The sequence below is a fragment of the Musa acuminata genome, chromosome BXJ2-2 (assembly GCF_036884655.1).
Source record: "Musa acuminata AAA Group cultivar baxijiao chromosome BXJ2-2, Cavendish_Baxijiao_AAA, whole genome shotgun sequence".
Lineage (NCBI taxonomy): Eukaryota > Viridiplantae > Streptophyta > Magnoliopsida > Zingiberales > Musaceae > Musa > Musa acuminata.
Genome location: NC_088339.1, coordinates 17,858,354 through 17,881,270, shown reverse-complemented (window position 1 = coordinate 17,881,270; position 22,917 = coordinate 17,858,354). Strand labels below are relative to the sequence as shown.

Genomic DNA, 22,917 nt, shown 5'->3' with positions numbered 1-22,917 from the left:
GATTCTTCTTCTCTTTATCTGACACGTAGAGCTTCATAAGAGAGTTGAGATTAGTTTTTGATAATTTTTAAGGAAAATATACTGCCTTCATTCATTGATGATATAATAAGAATCAACCACTTCAGAATTAGACTTCCTGTTTGATCTTGTTAAGACTGCTCGAGTAAAATAGAGCTGGAGTGTTTTGGTTTCCCATAAGAAGTTACCCACTCGTGTGATATCCGAAGCAGCTGAGGAGACTGCAGCATCTCTGTTCATTGTCCAGTTTGATTCAGACAAGCAGACTCAACATACCATAATAGTGCAGTTGAATCTGCTACGTTAACCATTCAATTCCCCCGGCAGGGGAAGGGATAAAGAGTGTAACTCCGCAAATCCAAATGGATTAAAGAGCAATTCCGCAAAAGCTATTCTTCTATAGCCATACTATCTGACCTATTCGGCAGTTCTTCTATAGCCATACTATCTGAGCTATTCGCCCCTCGCAAACTGGGCTGCACGAAGTCATGGGATGATACTTTCGGCTTTGAGATCTGTAGGCTTGGAAAGCCAGACATTTCCAATGCACCATGACAAGCCTATCTATCATACACGAGGCTTATCAATCCGTTATGAAAATTGCTATCTTGGTTGTAAAAATCTGTTGGCAAAGATATTACCGCTGCAATAATAACTTCAGCAGTTGCTTAACACGGCATGTCCTTTTGCTATACTCCGTCTTCTTCTTCGCTTCATCTTAGTTGATATACTGATACCGACTGTTATATACTAGTCCCACAGAATCACCAAAACCAATCCAATAACCGAAACAAGCCTTGGAATAATAAAGTATCAATGATTACCTCAAATCTGCCGGGCTTGGTAAGCGCAAAACTATTAACTCTTGATGAGGTGGCATGAAGCATTCTTCTTGTGGCCAACAGTTCAATCAGAAGAATTGTTGATGAAGGAAAATAAACGTACACAAACATTATTAATCATGCATGGTCATTAAATGAATACACTCTGGTACAGAAACAACATATGGGGGAATACTAAAACCAATGAGATTTCCAGACCTAGATTCATAATTTGAAAGTTCATGGAAAAGCTTCAACTAAGCATCAAGAAATAAAAGCAAACTTGAAGCAACGTGCAAACTGCAGAGACGACATGCAGACCTTCTACAGCAACATTTACCCACACGTCCAGGAGCCAAAGAAAGATATGCTTAAAGAAAGGCATCCTTCTCAAACAACTTCAGGACCTCGTCTTGATTGTTCAGCCTGGCGACATCAATTGCAGTCTTCCCGTCCAGATTCCGCACAGTGCTGCACCAAGAGAGAATAATGGTGAACTAGAGAAACTATGGAGGAGTTGAGCTTTTAATTGTTTGACTTACACAGATGCACCATACTCCAAAAGCAATGCCACACACTCTTTGCGCCCATAGCCAGCAGCATAGTGAAGTGGAGTGTTCTTGTTCTTGTCCAATACATTCACTACAGCTCCTGCTTCAAGAAGGATCTGAGTACATTTCACCTGAAACAAAAGACATACAGGACATGAAGGTTGGATCTGAAGTAAACAACAAAATCAGCACTTCTTAGTAAATGGTTTTTGGAGCATGACAGGCCCTGATACACCCTCCTCCTCTTGAATAAATAGTTAAAAAGAAGAAGAAAAACTCAAGTAACATCAATAACAGTGTTTTAAAAAAAACACTAAAGTCTCAAATTGCCCGAGGCACTAGGTGCTCGCCCAGGCGCCGACCTGAACAAAACGAGATGCTCTAAAATATTAAAATATAAAAAATATATAATATAATTGATAAATATAATTATATAAATAAAAATATGATATTAAATTAAAAAGATCTAAAGAACCAAATCACATTATCGATCTTCTAATAACAAAAATGTCAAAAGACTCAATATAAATAAAGATTAATAGTTCTAAATAAATAGAGATTAACAATGCTAATAAGGGACTATTATATGGTAACAGTAGTTAACAATAATTTTAATATCAATTGAGGATTAACAATATTTAATCCACTATTAACAATAGTTAAAGGGAGGGGAGGCGAGGGAAGAGTCACCGATAGTGGCGATGACGGAGGAACTTTCAGACGATGATAACGATGGTGGAGGAAGTTGCAAACAATGGCAACAACAATGAAGAAAGCTTCGGACAACAACGACAACGACGGTGAAAGCTACGTATGACGACATCGTGGGCGAAGAAAGCTTTTAGATGTGTTTGTCGATGGCGGAGGAAGTAGTGATCCTATCCCTCGGTGGTGGAAGGAGCTACACACAGTAGCAGTGGTGAAGGGAATTACGCACAAAAGCTAGACCTTTGGACCCATCTACCGACGACAAAGGAAGCATCGAACCTAAGCGTCGATGGCGAAGGCAATGATTGCGAACGAAGATAGCAACGAGAAAAGAAGTGAGTCGGGGTGAAGTAGGGTTTATGGGTCGAAGCCGTGTGCACGTGCAGGGGGTTGTTAAATGTTTTGCTTAGTTAGTTCAATCGAACCAACTAAGCTACAATTCAACCGAACCTGAGTTTATCATTGGGTTTAGTTGCTTTGCTTCAACCGACCGCTCGCTCAAAGTGCCTGATGCCTGGATTCAAGCAAGCACCCAAGTGGCACTTCACTAAAGCATATTGTTCGATCGTGTGAGGCACTCAAGCCTCGCCTCACCTCACCCGAGTGCCTAGGCGAGCGCCCGAGCGCCTTTTTAAATCACTGATCAACAATCTTGCAAAACACAAAATAGGTTAGATTTTAAGCATGGTTTGTCTTATCGGTCCATACCAATATACCGACCGATCGTTGATATGGTATGTACCGATCCATACTGATATATCAACACATGGCATGATGGGACATACCGACAGATCGATATGTACCGCCCATACCAGGCGATATACCACGGTATGGTGAACCTTGATTTTAAGTTTACCCCGACATTTTCACTATTGTCTGCACCCAATTACCAGAGTACTGAACTTGATTGGAAGAAACCTTCCGCCTTAGAAAAAAATATGTTTCAGCTTGCACTACAGATGATGAAGTTCAAGACGAAGCCAAGGACTAACCTTGCAGTAAAGTTAAGAATTCTCTAAGAAAATTTAACTCTTCTACAATTTCGAGATGACGATCACTTTCTGAAACCTCACTGACAAATCTGTTACTCTGAATATTCTGGTGTCGGATGTTGATCCACTTGTAGGTGAGTAGACAATCCACAAAAACTACACATTCTACCTCCATTGTATCACACACAATGCAGTCAGTCTGCAGCTATCCCTTAAAACAAGTTGGTGATGCAGGATATACATGCAGTGAAATAGGACTAGATGGACCTATATATGCCAAACCTGCATTGTCCATATTGCCTGATGTATACTTTTTCTCCCTTGCTCATGCCCTTTCATTCTCCCTTCAATCCAAAACCACTATAAGTCTCTCCCGACACCAATCTACAGGATTCCGGTGGTCTGTCACTGTTGTTGGCCACACTCCCAGGCTGGACATCTTGATTCTGTTGGTAGGCCGCTTTGCTATAAACGCCATTCATGGCGGCAAGATTGTAACCCCATGTATTGTCTTCACTTTTACTCCCTCTCTCTTGGGCACCAGAAACAAGTGTAGTACTGGTGACACTCAGATGGCTCAAACTATTTTTAAGTATCGAATGTTGTATGATGCAAATAACCCACACGTAAAAAATTATACTAACTAGGGCATCCTGCTTATAGAAATCTCCAGGTCAAATGATATAGTATGGACTTGAAAAATTAAAAAGGACCCATTGGCTCAAAAATTTGCTTTTCTTTTTAGTTTGTTTTTTGGCTTGGTTCTTGAAATCACCTCATACTCATTGTTCAATCTAGTGGAATGTAGGAAATTCAGTATCATTAGAAATACAACTATAATATAAAATGTTTGAGAAATTATTACTGACCAACATTTTCAGAAGTCACCATCTAATGAAGTGTCAAAGCATTGGCTATGAAGTATTGACACATCTTGCTATATTGTGTTGTTTGGTTGGTCTTTAAAAACTTTTAGAAACTCAGGTTGGGATAGCATACCTTCCAAAGTATAGAACTACGACAATGAAAACATGGACGCTAGATGCAAAAATAAGAGAATTGAAATGATTATTTTTGGGACTTGTAGACACTCTAGGGTCAGACTATATTTTAACAACGTAATTGTTCTATCTAAAAGCTTCAAAACTGATCTTGCGTTGAAGGACCATGGAACCAATTTCCTGTGACACTACATCAACTAAAAATGGCATGCTTCTCTTTCTTGATATGTCAGTTATTAGTTATGATAAAATTTAATTGCTATGCTCTCCTTCAATATTTCTTTAAGTAGACACTGGCATGTTTTCTCACAGTTTGGTTTGTAATCTACCTTTATCTACGCCAGCCATGGGACTCAAAAGTTGGCTTCTGAGAAGTGTTAAGAAAATATCAGCTTCCTCAAATAAACACTTTCATGATTGTGTTAGTTGTATCGCATTGCCTACATAATCCCATTTTCATTCTCATAATGTCCAATAAATATGCTACTAATAATTATACAAAATTTTCTAATTATTAAATTGCTCTAATAACTAAATCATTACATAATATACTGTACAGTTTAATAACAAAATATTCATAATTTAATAATATTTTTATATTTCAAACTAAATTATTATAAATAATCAGTTAATATAATCTAATGAACATATTAAAGCATAATGTATTTTTATTAATAGTTCAATAATAAAATCATTTCTTTTTACAACAATAATAGGCATGTTTAACCCTCAAACTTAAAAACATATTGAAAGAACCTCTTTATCCTCGATAGGTGGTAAGTTTATCTTCACTTTATTGAGGTGATTGGATCTCATGATTTACCACAAACCAAAATATTATGGTAAATTGAGGTGTGAGTGGAAGTGTAAGTTGGGGCACCTTCTTCAATCTCATTGACTTTTATCCAAATAATAGGAACAATTCATCTGTTATTAGTATTTCATAGAGAAGAATCGCTGTCCAAATAGCATCCATGTACCACAAGATATTCCGGTTTTTAGTCACGCTATGCAACACATGCGGCAATACTATATGGAGTAAGTGCAGCAATGTTACTGCAAAAAATCACAAAAGCCACTATCATAGGCTTCTACAGGGTGGGCCAAGGCAAGTACATCAACAACAAAACAGTAATATCCCAACTATTTCAGTCAGCCATAGAGATCAGGTTCAGGATCTTTTATCCTCGTTAAGCTATGTAAAAACTCATATTTTTAATTAAATTTAAAATATTCAAATCTTTATTTATATTTTTTAATAAAATATTTTTAAATCTCTCTCTATCTCTTCTCATTCCATTAACAGTAATTATTTTATTTCTAACTACATATAATCGTATAATCTTAGATACATAAGATTCTCCATCGTCTTATTGAAGCTACACCTAATTAAATTAGGCTCCACCAGTGGAGCCATTTGATTTATATTCATTAATTTAGTTAGACGAATATCAATATGATTTTCTTATGTTGCATTATTAATGTGCTCTTTTCACAACTTGAGCTTTTTGTTGTGTCTTCAAAAGAATGAAATGTTGGAGCAAAACGAAGAATGTTGAGCAAGATCATGCATAGATGTGCATTCATATTGAACGCATCTTCATAAAAATTGAACACCTCTTCATCTTGATCCGAACATCAAGATTGGGATTGATCAATGACCATATATTCATAAATCTGATCATATCAGATCCATGAGATCATAATTGGTTATAAAATGTAGTTTAAAAGCTAAACAACAAAAACCATACAAGATAACAAGAAAAAAAACAAAAACAGAATACATTTGATAAATTAAATTTATTTTATGCTAAAAGTTTCTTTCAGCTTCATAATGCATATATATGTATATATATATATATATATATATATACATATATACATATATACATATATACATATATATATATATATAATTGTTAAAAGGTCCAGACATCACCTCGCTCTTCAAAACAACAAATGCACTCTAAATGCTACAAAATTGCTGGACAAACAAAATAAACATACAGTCTACAAACAAGTAAAGCAGGGATGATTAGTTTTCTAAACAAAATTGAACAACTATGTCAATCTTACCTCACCGTAACCACAAGCAAAATGCAAAGCTCTTCTTCCCTCTGAGTCCTCTTCATCCTTGTCTGATCCAGAATCTAAGGCCTTCTTCAAACCCTACATCATCAGCAAAAGTAACATACTCAACCGCATAGATCAAAGAATCAGTGCTAAGAAATACAAGACATATAGCAGTTGAGCATTGGACCACCAGATTGGTCTAATGCTATCTCCAGAAAGTTGCTGAATTATACAGTAGATTATATGCATGACAAAAATATCTTATTTCTAAGAAATTATGAGCAATGCACATAATCACAACAGCAGCACATGTCATCCCCATGCCTAAAACATACATTTGGAAATATATATACAAAAATGTAAACAATATACATAAAAACGTATACATTAATGCTCTCATTTCAGATAATCACTACTATAAACCATGCTGATCCCAAATAAAACAAAAGATGAAACTGAGTGCACATACATAAGTAGATGGGGCCACACAAATGAATGTTGACCATCTGTGCCAAGTTGAAAGGAACAAGTTCAATTCAAAGGTTTGTCTATATTACCCTAAAATGACACTTGGTTTGTTAAAGTTTCTCACTTCTCCAAGCAACCAAATTCATCTCTTCAGAACTCTTTTCTCAATGGTTCCTCACCGGTCTGGATGCCATATTCCATGACCAAGAATGTTATTATGATATTTCATATGCATGCTGAGCAGATGGTACATATCAAGTTGGGACATTGCAGCTTCTTGTGTTGTAACCAACAGCTTTAGAACTTCGAATTGTGATGAAATTATTAGGACTGGGATCATACACTAAAGATCTAAAATAATAGTTATATGTAATTCATTTCTAATCTTACAAATTTTGAGATCTAAAACCAGCCAAAATACAGTAACCACAACATTATAGTCCTCAAAACAAGTACGATCCATACCTCAACATCACCAATACTAGCAGTGTGATGAACAATAGATTCATCCTCATATCCACCATCTTCTGCTTCTTCAGGTCCTGAAAGCTCAGTAGACGTAACACCATCATCTGAAGGCCCAACTCCCATGGCTTGACCAAGCTTTTGTAGAACTTCAGGATCATTCCAGTACCTAGAACAAGAAGATATTAACAAAGGCAGCATGGGCATAGAGAAAATCTTCGATAGCCATTTATGTAATTTAACATCTAATACTTCATCATTGCAGAGGGACCTCCGCTTTCTATCTCTTCAAGAATTGTCTTCAGGGATGGATCATCCTTCATGCGAGCCATTCGTTCTTCAATCTGTTCTTTTTGAGCAGGATTTGCCAAACTGTCAAGCATTGAAGACATTCCAGGATCCTAATAATATATAAAATTAAATTTGATCAGTTGAAATAAATCCAAGGTTTGCATATAAGAACTATTGATAAAAGTAAAAAGACCTGCATGATAGCATTTCCAAGGCGTTCAGCCATATTCATGAACTGAGGATTTTGCATGACTTGCTGCATCGTTGAAACATATTGTTGAGGATCCAATGGAGGGACACCTTCTTGACCTACGCTATGGACACTCTTTTGAAGCTGTTCAGCCATTTGACTGAATACAGGGTCCTTAGCAATCTGCTCAGCCATTTCTTTAATTGTAGGATCCTGCATTAATGAGTGAATTACAAGCACAACCAATAATGAAACACGTGATAAAGCCTGAACAATCACCCTAACATCAATAACAAAATAAAATGCATCAAAATGTAACCAAGTTTCTCATATGTTATTAGTCAAAAGAATTCCTCCAATTGGTATGTTAATGCACAACTTATATTTGAGCCATTGGTTCAGCTCACCATTTTTCATTTCAATCTCACTTGATAGCGTTATATATTTTGAAGTTGCACTATCATAAATGTTAAATAAAAATCTTTTGGCTATGTGACATCAAAATCTTTGACTCCCTTGAGTAAACAATTTTAAATCTTATTAGTGTTTCAAAATCTGACAAGGCCGGCAGGGAAAATCCAACAAAAATAACAACACACCACTCTTCGTCCCATCAGGTCTCAATCAGACTCACGTATTTGCTACATCCTTGTCCTTGATGGTTATGACTTTAAAATTTTAAATTGTATCTACGAACAATTTGGGATGAGCCACATGGTTTCTTGTTCCCCCCAATAAGTTCTCTCAAGGGCAATCAAATCCAAATTTTAAATATCAACAACACACTGGAAGAAGTCAATAAAATTGATGATTCAACTTCCAAACACCCAATCCATGTTTCATTTAAACACATCAAATAAGTCCATAACTATAACAAATTAAAACCTTCATATCACAATAAGTTCCTTTGTCTTCTTTTTCTTCCTCATTCATACCATATCTAACTTAATACATACAATAGAGTTAGTAATAACCAAATTCAAAGTGACGTCACACTATAACAGAAGTTTGTATTACAGACAACCTGCTTTGCTTTGTGGCACTTTGATGCTATAACTCTTGTCCTACTGAGATCAATCCAAAGATTCCATCATTAATAACTCCTATTCGCATCGACCCCCATTACACTATTCTGGCAAGTTTGGCTTACAGGTAACCTGCTTTGCTTTAGCACTTTGATGTCTCTTGTCCTACTGATATCAATCCAAAGATCCCTTGACTATTAACACCTATTTGCATCCCAACCCCATCCCCAAATACTCAGGCCTAGCGGTGAAGCTACTGTATATATTTGGTTCATCTTCTCCATCAAGGCTCTGACAGGAATAAAGGTGGTGATGGGGGGGATTGAGAATTCAACATCAATATTTACAGTAAAGAAGTCAACAAACTGCTGACGATCAAGACCAGCTTCTTTGAAGGTGACACAAAGGGACCTTCATATTTAATGACAATTCCCTTCACCAAATCTTTTGATGACAATACCCTTCACCAAATCTTTACCTTTCCTCACTTCTGCAGTTTTCATTATCCCTATTTGATCTTCCCTGTTTGTCTTAATTCTGATAGTCAGTTCTGCTACCACATAAAGGGTATTGTCTTAATTCTCAAACAATGATCGTAGTCTTTTGTGATGATTGAAAATTGGGATTGGTAGCTGCATCAGTTGTTCGGTAACATTTTTCTTTTGTTAAAATAATACAAAATTAAAACTCACAAACACAGAAAGCTTGTGATTCTTTTTTAGTTGATACAAAACAATAATAAAAAGCATGCTCAAGAAAAACGTAAAACAATCAAAAGCATTGTGATCTATATGCCCTTAACCAATTAGTTCTATGATGATACATGTTTCCAAATACTTCCATATCCGCGTGTAAGTAGTAATTATACTTGGGGAACTAATAATGCAGGTAAAATAAAACCACCTCATTGATTTGTCAGAACAATATTATATATAGCTCAAATTGTGGCTTCATTAAGAAAAACAACCAGCACCAGGTAACAAATTAGTAGGTGCTAAAAGATTTATGGGTGCAAGTTAAACTTCAAGATCTCATTGCATCAAATAAAAGGAGAAGCTTATTACATTAAGGAGGTTCTGCATAGAAGAAAAATCAAAAGGATTTGCTGGAAACCCTGCCGCTGGAGTTGAAGTTGTCCCTAGGCCACCAGCTTGCTGTTGGGTAGATGATGCTTCAGATTTCTCACCTGAGCTAGGCTTGTCATCTGAAAAATATGGCATTTTTTTATGAAGTTACATCACATATGCAAAATTAAGCAAACAAATAGAACCTTTTATCTAAATTACAAACAACAAGGCTTACTAATTAACAAGGAAAATGATATCTAATCATGAATAGGGTTAATAATGGGATATATATAGTTGAGATCAATGATAAAATGACCTTTAGAAAAAATTACAGAGGGGTATAATTTTTTTCTGATGAGTTGCATCAAATAACATTCCAAATGCCTGTATCAGAATCCATTACGGCCAGCACCAAATCAGAACAAGAATATAGAAACTATTTAAGCCAGTTGGCAAGCCAACAGAAAGGAAAGGATACATGAGACATGTCAACTAGCAAAACTGATATTGAAGGTTTAGGGCATGGACATTTGACACAAAGTCACTTCATTACACATACAACTGAAAGCGTAATACAGATACTACCGAGTCCGATCCAAAATGTCAAACGAAGCTACCACAGATCTACCTCAATTTTATATAGAAACTTGCTAGAAATAGTAATATGGAGCATTCCAGTGAAAAGAAAAATCAGATTCACAAGGGATATCAACAACTATTTCATTAGGGGAATCGAGGGTAACGATAATTGCCCCCCGAGTCCAACAACCCCCTCCTCCCAGAACAACACGGATCTGAATCCCTTATGAAATCTACTGACAGTTAACGATTTCTATTCCCCGCATCTCAAGCACAAAGAACAGAGAAGATTATCAGAAAGAGGAACGAGGATAAGAAATTCTGAGAGAGAGAGAGAGAGAGAGATGATCGATACCTTTACTTCCGGAAGCCATGACGGGCGACGCAGATCGCAGACGGGGGGTGGGCGGCGGCTGCGAACGCCTCGCCTCTTCTCGCCCAGTGGAGAACAAGGACTGAAATCCCAAAGACGGCAGAAAAACCCTCGGGCTATCAATTTATTCGAGGGCTGGATCGGAAACTGGAAAAATAATGTAACAAAACAAAAAAATGGATGGATTTCCTGTCTCACTCCAATCAGGCAACCGGATAATTCACCATAAGGTATATGTGGAGCCCATCAATATGTCTTACATTTCAAATCCGACCTATACTTTCTCCGTGTGTGGTGCGCCTTCTGAGACAGGCGTGCTAACAGCAGGGAACACAAAAAGGAAAAATTAGTAGATCGAGGGGGTCATCGTATGGTCTTCGTGTCTCAACGGGTCAGACAACAGGCTCTTCCACCAACAGATGGCCGCGGGACCCACAGGAATTCTTCGATCTCATCTCTGCTGTTCTATTCGTTTTCCGCTTGGGTGTCGGATCCGAGACAGCTGTGTCTCGGCCGGTGCGTGGATAAGAAGCGTGAGGACGGGAATGGCCGGTCCCTCCACAATTGTTTGATCTCATCATATTTTTGGACGACTGAGATCAAAAGTTATCATAAAATAGACGATATCCTACGGACAATAATCAACCCTATCTAAATGCATTAATTTCTTGGCTTTTTTCCTATGCAATATATATGCTTGTATAATTGTCTCTTTTTCACACGGGCTGAATGAACTAACAATGATCAAATGTGTGATTCATTTAATCATGGGCCAAATTAAGATTTTTGTGTCATGGACGGTCATAATGGTATCAACATTATGTTTACTCCCATATATCAGTATGAGATCAATTAAGAAAAAAGATTTAATTGTATTTGAACATTGATTTTTTCTTTTTGTTGTTGTCATGAATCATTTAATTTTACTTAAAATGACTCGAGCAAATAATCATGTAGATCATGCCGATGAATCGATCTCAAAAGTTGTACTCATCCAAAAAAATTAAATATTATTTCAAGGAGAAAATATATATTTTTTTTATTATTAATTGTATAAAAATATTTTATGAAAAAAGGATATCATATTTAGGTACAAGAAAAAAAAGTCAACATATTAGTTTTCCCTTCAATTATATAAACGATGATTAAAACAAGAAATGATATTATTAGGAGGAATTTAAAAGGAATTTTTTTATATATATAATAAGAGGATTCAACAAAAGGCAAAATCGCATACATATATTTACTATATGTATATACCATGCAAAACTAAAAATATATGCACTCATATATTCTTAGTTAATATTTTATGAATATTAGATTAATTGGTTGTTAGTATAATAAAATTGGAATATCCATCTCTTCCATCAACGACATGTGTAACGAAAAATTATTATTATTATTATTATTATTATTATTTTTAAAATAAGTGACATAAAAAAATAAGTGTTTCAATTTTTACATAAGTTCACTTAAATTAATTATAGATAATCATGATTAATAATCGTTAACCAAAATTTATTGAATAAATACTGTTGGGAGTGATATATGGAGTTTGTTATCATTATAGATAATCATGATTAATAGTTATTAATCAAAATTTGTTGAATAAATACTGTTGGAAATGATATATAGAGTTTGTTATCATTATTTGTAAAGGTAAATATTTTTTTAAGAAAATTTTTAGTATTAAGTGCTTGCTATAAATAAAGCTTTGTACGAGAATCAATAATAAAAAAACAAAGATCCAAAAGAAATAATATTACAATGAACATAAATTCTTTCATCCCTATAGAGGAAAATTTTAGGAGCTTAATTTTATAGTGCTTTATTTACTCTTAGCATATCTTATAATTTTATAGATAACTCAATTAATCAAAATATAAGCTATGAAATTCTTGATTAACCCTACACATAAGGACGAGATTTCATTTTAAGATAACGATAACAACCCTTAGGTGTCCTCTTAAGATTTATACTTTTAATGTATTATTTAAGTATTTTATTATTTCTTGTTCAAAATTCATATTAGCACTTTTTATCCCCATGACAAGGAATGCTTTGTGATTGTTTATTTGAGTTGTGAGATGAAACGCAACCTTTTAAACATGGTGTGTATATGTTGTTAACATACATCCTAATAATATATAGTTAATTATTCTTAGTTATCATTAATATAATTTATTTGAATTCAAGAATTATATAAAAAGATTCTATACCTAAAATATGCTAACAAATTGAACATGTATTTAAAATATATTAGTATAAATTAATGTTTAAGCCAACAACTAATATACACGAGTTTTAATTTTTTTATGAATATATACATATATATGTGTATATATATATATATATGTATATATATATATACATATATACATATATATAATTTAAGCTATTTAGAAAATATAAATGCAACATCTAACAACAAGATTTAAAAGAAAAAATAAAAATAATATTTAATGCTTATAATATCGATTTTGATCATCAATTTGATGTGATAGATATGATCCTATCAATCTCTAATTTTGTTATGTTTAGAATTGAGAAGAAATTAGTTTTAGATTTAAAAGGCTAACCAAGAATTTTGACTATGCATGATGCTTCGAGAGTTCTAAACGAGCCCATAAGATGACTTGTTAGAAGGTGCCTATGTCCAAGTAGAATTCGACTATCCAATATCAATTCAAACATTTATTGTAAAACTTGTATTGTAGGTATGGCTGACAAGTTCCTCGTATGCTTAATTTAGATTTTATTTATATAAGTAAAAAAGGAACAATGGCAGTTTAAGAGTTCAAAATGAGTTTGAGTTGGGATTGAAAACACTACTTTATAAGTCCTCTTTATAACATTCATTCATCATCAACTATAAAAGATTAAGCATCATAATTATGAGATATTATTCCATTTAGATGTTATATTGATGTGAGATGCGTAGTTGGCACATCATCATTTTTCAGGTTGATTAGCTTCATATGTCCAGTCTTGTTTGGTGTTGATAATTCTTATATCCTTTGTTGTTATTGTATTTCTAAATAAGATTTTGAGCATAATATGAATCTTATAGTTGTTATATGAATCTCAAAAACTTATAGCTGTTATATACATCAAAGATAGATGTTGGATACCATGGATGCTTATGTATTGCGTATTTTGATACTTTTTGTCTAGGATAAATGCATCTCTTGAGGACAAATACTTTGTATTTTCTAAGACACACTTGAACTTTAATGCTTACGTTTAGGGTAGACATCTTTTCTAGTTGAAGTACATTGAGTACTTTGGAGATTCTTTGCTTAATTAAAAGATATTGACTTTCTTCTTATAGATGGATATATTAAGCATAGGGAGTCTTTTTTTTATTAGGATACAGAAAAAATTTAAGGTGTATTTATGTAGATGCATCAAGTATAAGTAAATGCTATGAATAAGATGTATTTATGCTTCATATTAATTTATCTTAAACAAATATATCAAACACGTATAATAGTTCTTTACTAAGATAATCGATTTAAGGATCGAGTATATTTTTCCGACTACAGTGAATCAAATGTTGGGCACCTTAGTCCAACTAGAGTGGGTCTAATATTAGGTTTTTTTCTTATAAAAATAAATCAATTATATATATATATATATATATATATATATATATATATATATATATAAGACTGGTTAGCTATGTTCTTTTTTAATATAGTGGTCGATCTTTTTTTTTTTTTGAGTTTTTTTAATGATCAAATATGTTTTACTCAAGTTTTTTTCTTGTTTGAGAGTGAATTAAATATTTCTTATGAGTGGGTCAAATATTTTATTTTTAATGATAGTAAATAAGATTTTTTTTTTCTAATTGTTAGTGTAAATTGTAGTTATGAAGGAGATTCAGATCCAATCAAGATCCATTTCAAAATAGTCTCGCTAAAAATCACTATATATAAAGTATCAAATCTGATTGAGGGTGCTTCTGACAAACTAGTCAAACTAGGTTCGGTCTAATCAAACTAGTCGGATTGTTTGACTAATACTAAAGTGAATTAGTGTTTGAGAGCATACCTAGAGGTCCCTTTTATAGATGATTATGAGGCGATTATGCTAGGAACCGTTGATGGTATGAAGGGAATATGCGACATTTTTGGACGAAGACTTAACGTGATGTTTGTTGAACCTGGCACCCACGTAGATTACTCGCACTAATCATAAGTTTAAATGATAGACAGTTCAGTTATATATCACCTCGTAATCTCACAATCTAACAACCATCTGTTAACCACATGTGATCCATTTGTTCTTTATCGGTCGACCCGTTAGCTCATTAGTTGGTTAACTCGTTTGCCCATCGATTCATTGACATGTCTACCTATTGACCCATTGATAGATGATCCATCTATCATGTGTTTATCGTGTCATTTCTTATTTATCAAAAATAAAAACATTTCAGACTTTTTTTTTTTGGCTCGCCCTGAGATTGAGTTGGAGCACTTTTTGTCAACAATAAAATGAGTCTGACAATATTTTGTTCAAGAACAGGTCAAACATTTTTATCCGACCATAGTGGATCGAATAGGCGAGGGGTGCACGTCGATCTATTTCTTTTTAGTTGTTTATGTGAGATAGAACTCATCTTGTTAGATGAGTTAATTAGAACCAAATCAAGTCATCATCGTTGTAGAGTACGATTGCAGCATTAGTTATCAACACAACATACCGAAGACGACCCTCTCTAGTTTATTTTTTGGAATCTTGTCATGTTTCAAATATAGAGTAAGTCTGCTTTAAACTAAAATGAGAGGTGGATGATTGACCAACGAGCTCCCACCATAGATGATATATGTTCACGTATTAATCGAGCAAAATTCTCAAGAATTCAATTGTTCATTATTTATCTTTTACAAAAAAAGATTATTATTCAGATTATTATATATCCGATAATATTTATCCAAATTAAATGAACAAAAATAAATCCTACGAGTTTATTCTCCTAATTACTGGGTCGTTTATTCTCTTAATTGGAATCGGTGCTCAAAGAATACTACTACTACTCTTAGGTGTTTTTTTGGCATGTCATTGTTCGAGGGTTGGGTAGATCAAATAAATGCCTACCGTAGCTAAATACAATAAACAAAAAATCGAATGAAACCGATTGGGGAATCAACACGTAACTCGTGTCGGATCCAATCCTCCCATACCCTCCCTCTCGTCGTTGGGCCATCGGCGGGCTCTTATCCGATGACGTGGAGACACGGTGTCGTGTCGCCACGGCACAACGTTGTCATCCACTTGCGTTGAAGGGCCCCACCCAAGTGCGGGCCCACCTGATTCGTCTGTGTTTCCCATTGATAATTCGAATCGTCTGGGCGTTGAATTCATTCTAAATCCGATTCATGTATACATACCGAGCCTTACCCGTTAAATTTCGCTCGAATACGAAATGGACTCGATGCTTATCAGGTCGAGTCATCCATCTCAAACCCGATCAGATCGCTCCCACCTGATTGAATGTTGGCATGCCTTCTCTACCCATTTCTCTCTCCAGGGCTAACCAACCGATGAATTCCGTACCGTCTCCTCTCCTGAACCGCCGGTCCCACCTACTGGTACGTGACTGTATGTACACTAAAACTATGGACACATTTTTCTTGTAAGATTAGGTTATTGTGTGGCCTTCGCTTTATATATAAAAACAACTTATATGTGGTTTGGTATGAGAGAAAAAAAAACAATAATATTTTTTTAAAAGTAAGTATATGCGGTTTTCGGAGAGAGAAAAATAAAAAAAGACTCAATAAATGATTAATTGATTGAATGGGACTGACATCGGTGGTAACGATGGTAGGAAAATAATTAATCATCATCATCGAAATGGCATGACTTATAGGTTTTGGTATTACTAGTCGGGAGGCCCATGATGTACGATTCCACTGGCTGCGTCTCCCTTATCCTGACCGGGAGTGACGATAATGTGATTCAGCGCACCACGTTGTCATCGTCCCGTGATCCCGTTCTCCGCCTTTGACCCCTTCCTGGGGCGACCCTGACGCAAACCTACTCCTCCCTCTTTCTTCCCCTTCCCCGACTCCACCAGTCTTGTCGCATTACCATCACTCTCCCTCAGCCCATCGCGCACCTAACCAACGCAATGTGGCGCTCCTCTTCCTCGTCTGCTCGCTCTCTCTTCCGCACCCTCCTCGGCGGCTCTCTCGGGTCCACCAGCTGCCGCCCCGCGAAGCGCTCGATCCTGCCATCCCTCCCTCGTGCCATCCTCTTCTGCTCCTCCTTCTCTGACTCTGGTTCCCGTTCCCCCTCCGCCAACGGTGGAGCCGGCGGCAGTGGCTCAGCGGACTCGATCACGTTCGCGGAGGCGAAGCGGCTGATGCGACTGGTGAACGTAGAGTCGCTCAAGCGGAAGCTGGAGAGGGACGGGGAGGAGGTGATCGGGTACTCGCAGCTCCTGGAGGCGTGCGAGGGGATGGGGGTGGCCCGCTCTCGGGAGGAGGCCGGAGCCTTCGCCCACGTCTTGGACGAGGCCGGCGTCATCCTCTTGTTTAGGGATAAGGTATATCTCCACCCGGAAAAGGTAATTCCTCTCGCCCCTTTCTTCGATTGCTCGTTCCTTATTTGATTTCCACGTCGCATCTGCGTGGTCCTTAGATTGATGGGAGCCAAAAATTCGATCTTGTTCATTCTCCTGCGCAAAATTTGATTTTTGTTTTGTTTGAGGAAAGATTGAATTTTGTTGTCCATGAGTCTTATCTATGTGGGTTTGATAACTATCTTTCGGTGCTTTAACAGAAAAGATCACATCTTCGTAGTGCCTGAAAGAATTTAGAAGCCGATGGATGTCCAAGTGAAAATTTTGGTTTTCTTTCCTTATTTCCTTTAATGATTCCTTGTTTAGATGCCAAGTAAAGAATTCCAAAAAGGATAACAGTAGATCTAATAAGTTCTGATAAGTTGCTTCAAAATTTATGAGTTTTCTCTAACTTTATTCAAGCCGGTCTCGATGGGCTAATTACATATTATCATGTAGTTTTGCATCCTGGTTCTTAAACTTACAAAATTTACATTACGATCCTTATAGTTATGAAAGTGAAATATTTAACTTCATTTATTCTAACGTCATCGGTTTTATCGATGAAAGCATACAAACAATTGGCAAAAAGATAATTTCAACATTTCAGTTATGTTTTCAGTGGTGGCGGACGACGACATCGCTGAGGTCACAGGTGATTGTTGTGGATGAGGCCCGGAGAGTAACGATGAGAGGTAAGGCGACATCACATATGCTAACGCTCTACATCTGCGTCGGTGTCGCTCAACAATTACATCGACGTCGACGCAGATGCAGTGCTGCATCGGTTGGCATATGCATCTGTGTCGATGCAGATGTAGAGCAGCGAAACGGCTGCTCAACATTTGCATATGCGCTAACGCAGATGCAAAGCAGCGTCGACCTTCCCCGCATCGATGTCGATGCTGACGCAGATGCTGAGTGGCATCGCTCTTCATCTGCATCCGTGTCGGCACCGATGCAGATGTCTAGCAGCCTTTTCACCGCTTTGCATCTTCTTTGGCATCGACTCAGTTACCGAGTGGCGTCGATGCAAATGCAAGGCGCATTAGCATCTGCATCGTCGCCTCACCTCTCACCATTGTTCTCCCTCATCCACAATAGCTACCCATGACCCCCAACTGTGTCGTCATCCACCATCAGCGAAAACATAATTGAGACGTTAAAATTACCTTTTTGCCCATTATTTTTGTGCTTTCGCCGGTAAAACCAACGATGTTAGGATAAATGAAAATAGATATTTTACTTTCATAATTATAAGGATTTCAATGTAAATTTTTCAAGTCCAGGGATCAAGATGCTAAAGAGGTCTAACTGCAGGGGTAATATGTAATTAGCCCTAAGTTGCTTCAAAATTTATGAGTTTTCTCTATCTTTATTCATGCCGGTCCTGTGGGTTTACGAGTTCTGATAAGTTGCTTCAGAATTTTGTGAATATAGTATAACAGAGGATCCACACTTTGTATGTGGCTGAGTTGATGGGAGAACACTGGGAACTACCTTCTGCATTCATTTCCTGCAAGACATCTGTCAAACCATGTGGTTTAAAAAATTACCATTGATGACTTTCCATATGCCTAAATAATGTCTGATCTGTAAATTCTTTGTCTGGAATGCATAATCTGAGACCAAAGACATAATTACAAGTCAGTTTGCATGTTCTTGCTTTATGGTTTAATTGTTTAGTCATTGCGGCACAGGTTTGACCGTAATAATTGTGAAATTTTGTGACAGTTCAGTTTCTTTAATGAACAGGATATCAGCTTAGGGTGGTTAGAATTCTCAAATATCATTCATTTTTACCCATCATTTAGTTTTTGTCCGTGGCTTTTTGAAGTCTCTCTTTGGGCTTTTCTGGTTAGCCATAATTTTAGATATTTTAATGTGTAAGAAAGCAAAATTTTCATCTGTGATAGCTCTTATTTATCTATAGTTTCGTTTAGGGAACTTCTGTTATCTCAGTTGAAATCATCTTCATTTACTGGACATGTCAAAAATAGAAAGGTGAACCTTTTCATGTTTCATGTACTTGCTTATTGGTCTGATCACATCACGTGCAATTTAAGTTGCCTGGTATGCTTCAAATTATAGTGCATCACACTTTGTATTACACACTTGAAATTTACATTTCTGCATGTTACTTTCTGACTTGGAAAACAGTCCTCTCTTGTGCCACTCCTAGCCAGTTGCATATAACAGCTAAGTTTTACTTCAAAATTTACTGGATTTTGATAAGTAACACTAAAATGTTTGCCATGCTTATCAGTTTACCTTTCTTGCAAATCTAAATTAGAACTATTAAAACTTTTTTTTTTTTTTCAGTTTCTCTTTTGTGTTGATTGACTCAGGTGACCAGGGATACCATGTGGGTAATGGACTTTGTTTAACACTTTCTCAGAATATTCTTGAGAAAAAAATATAAGAAATCATCTATGTCATGTTTTAGACTTTTGGTATTGAAATCATGTCCATGAACTGCTTTTGATGATGTGATCGACCTGCTGCCAAGGTTTAAAGTCCATGTTCTTTGTCAATTCACAGACATACACAATAATTTGTGCTCACTGTTAATGTCCTGAAAAACTGGATGCTCATCATGTTAGTCTGTTTCCCATAGGTTGTGGATCTTATAAGAAGGGCTGTCCCTCTTTCTTTGACACCTGAGAATGACCCAAGGAGAGAAGAGTTGAAGCAGCTGCAGGAGAAGAAACAAGAAATCGATATGCTTGCTCACAAGCAAGTCCGTCGCATACTTTGGTTAGGGTTGGGATTCCTAATCGTTCAGATTGGTCTCTTCTTTCGGCTTACATTCTGGGAGTTCTCATGGGATGTCATGGAGCCAATAGCCTTCTTCGCCACTACAGCTGGCATTCTTTGTGGATATGCCTACTTCCTTTTTACATCGAGAGATCCGACATACCAAGACTTTATGAAGAGGCTGTTCTTGTCAAGACAAAAGAAACTATTTCAGAAGCATAGTTTTGACATTCAGAGATATATTGAACTGCAGAAACATTGCAAGAGCCCACTGGACAAAGTAGTTACAGCAGAGAATATAACTGAGACCAACGTCCCTCATTTTCAACATTTTTAATTTACTAGTAATGATCTTTATTTTCAGAGCTTTCAAGTCTTTTTAATGCTTTGAGGCTATAATACCACAATTTTTGCTGTTTCTGTAGCTGCCTTTTAATTTATTGTGCTGTTAATCCTGAACATGTAATGCCACTGAAGGAGGCTGCAGAGTGATTTTGTTTACATCAATCATTTCTGACAAATGACTGTTATATCTCTTTACATGCCTGAAAAATCATGGTGTTCTTCTTTTTGATAAATTGCTGAAGATCTCAATGTGCTCCATTTTTGTATGGGTAATCTAATACCCAATTAATTTTAGTTAAACACCCTCGTAAACCTCATCTAAGATTTCACAAGGGTTCTAATCATACATAGACTCTTGCTATCATTGTCTCAACCTACGAATTACCAAAGTGCTAGTAGAGCTTACAACTTAACTCATGATCCAAGAAAACTTGAAGAATCCATCATATTCGATACCTAATTTTTCTCACACTAATTTTTCCTTCCCATGTAGGAAATTTGGTCCTCCAAATTTGTTTGAGGTGCTACTTTGATATCACACATTCTAAAATTTTGAAAATAATCAAATTTCTTTTAAAACTAATCCAAACCTCTCAAAGCTTATAGGCCATCAAAATCGTTACTGGTTTCGGTATGGTTTAACGATTTAATTCATAGTGGTATGAGTTAATCACTACTTTATCAATCCATCATATTTAATACCTAATTTTCGCTTACCAAAAATATGGGTCTGACACTTTTAGATAATAATATTAAAAATTATGATCCATATATCATATCATATACTTGAAATCTCCCAACCAAACTTGCAATCTGATTATTATTATTATTAAAAAATATGAGAAAATTTTCACTTCAATTTCTGAATCCCTACTTGAAATATTTGGAGAAAAAAACACAATATAAAGTCTAAATCAAGAAACAAATGAGAAGAAAAGAGAATAATAACAATATAAATAAGATGACTATAAGTCCACTACTGTTTTCGTGATCGAAAGAACATACATTCTTTCTTCTTTCTATGTAACCATAAAGAATCATAATATGTTATCATTATGTCAAAAAATTATAATGTCTGGATTGAAATTAACTAATAATAGATCAATTTTTCAATGCATATATTTTGTATCATCTAAAAAAATCTTTCTTTGATACGTTAGGGTACCATCCTCGGATTTAAAAATTATAGTGATGTCGATATGTAAAAACAATTAGACTCACATTTTCATTTCTTTCTATTGTTTACAGGACCACTATGATCGATAGATTGGGGATAAGGGGAGACAAGAGAAGAACTATAATCTCTCATCTCCTAAAGAATCATACAATAATTGAACCTCCTTTTTATTAGTTAATAATCGTTATCAGAATCCAATCAGATATATAATATACCTTACATAATTAAATAGTATTACATAATCTAAGATTCTCCCACTTGACTCATTAATTAGTAATATATAAAATAAATTCAAAATCAAAATTTGTTTGAAAACAACTTTACCTAGTTGGATTCTAAAAAATTTTAAAAACTATTTTATACATGGTCACAAATTTTAAAACAAGCTAATAATTTTAATAGGTATAATAATACTATATTAATCCTAACTACCAATGTAAGTCATAACGATTATATGTCATCAATCTCATACTCCCTTTTATGTACAACAACATTATTAGTCTTTCCTAATAGAGTCCATAATGACCCCTGAAATTTATCTTATCAAAACAATCATATTATTACATTCAATTATAATATGCATAAACCAAATAACATTAATTAAGTAAAAAATCAATAATAGCATCTACCTAAATATGCATCACTATATCTTTTATGATTTGCTCAAAAGTCTCGTTCTAATAATATATTCTTTAAAATATTTTAGATTACAAAACTTTAGTAAATGGATCAGCAATCATTAAGGTGAGACTCTTGTTTTCAATTAATACATGTTGTTTCTGGATTCTTTATTAACCATCAAGTATTTTATCTTAATATGTTTATAACCACTAGAGTACTTATCATTCTTAGATAAGAAAACTATTATGGTGTTATCATAAAATATCTTTAGTTGTATGACAATTGAGTCGACCACACTAAGTCCTGATATGAAATTTCGTAGCTATAAAGTTTGATTTGTGACATCAAAGTATGTTATAAATTCAACATCCATTATTAATGATGCAATAAGCGATTACTTTATACTTTTTCTAGAAATTACATCTCCAACTAAGATGAATATAAATCCTAAAATGTACTCCCTACTATTGAGGTAATTTATAAAATTAGTATCTAAATACCCCATTACATCAAGCTGATCTGACTTTCTGTATGTGAGCATGTAATCTTTTATCCCCTACAAACATCTCATTACTTTCTTTCTAGCTTTTTATTGTTCTATTCCTAAATTACTCTGATATTTACCTAGTATTACAATCGCAAAATTGATATATGGTCTTGTATAGATTTGAGCATATAATAAACTTTCAACTACGCATGCATAAGAAATATCCTTCATTTGAATTATTTCTAAATCATTTTTTGGACACTAACTTTGATTGAATCTTTCACCTCTAGTAATAGGTGTATCATTAGCCAAAACTATATATTAAATCTCTCTAAGACTT

General features: G+C 35.2%; 2 protein-coding genes across 2 annotated transcripts; one reads left to right on the top strand and one right to left on the bottom strand.

The window, feature by feature from the left end:
• Positions 1–960: 960 nt before the first annotated feature.
• On the bottom strand, positions 961–10,762 carry LOC135605179 (ankyrin repeat domain-containing protein 2A-like). The gene is made up of 8 exons (XM_065094963.1): positions 10,605–10,762; positions 9,668–9,807; positions 7,582–7,791; positions 7,350–7,498; positions 7,098–7,266; positions 6,168–6,260; positions 1,382–1,521; positions 961–1,310 (listed from the first exon to the last, which is right to left on the bottom strand). The coding sequence occupies exons 1-8, from the start codon at positions 10,621–10,623 to the stop codon at positions 1,211–1,213; spliced, it is 1,020 nt and encodes a 339-aa protein (XP_064951035.1). The 5' UTR covers positions 10,624–10,762; the 3' UTR covers positions 961–1,210.
• Positions 10,763–16,570: 5,808 nt separating this feature from the next.
• Positions 16,571–20,487, top strand: LOC103972855 (calcium uniporter protein 6, mitochondrial). The gene is made up of 2 exons (XM_009387233.3): positions 16,571–17,196; positions 19,808–20,487. The coding sequence occupies exons 1-2, from the start codon at positions 16,759–16,761 to the stop codon at positions 20,282–20,284; spliced, it is 915 nt and encodes a 304-aa protein (XP_009385508.2). The 5' UTR covers positions 16,571–16,758; the 3' UTR covers positions 20,285–20,487.
• Positions 20,488–22,917: the final 2,430 nt, after the last annotated feature.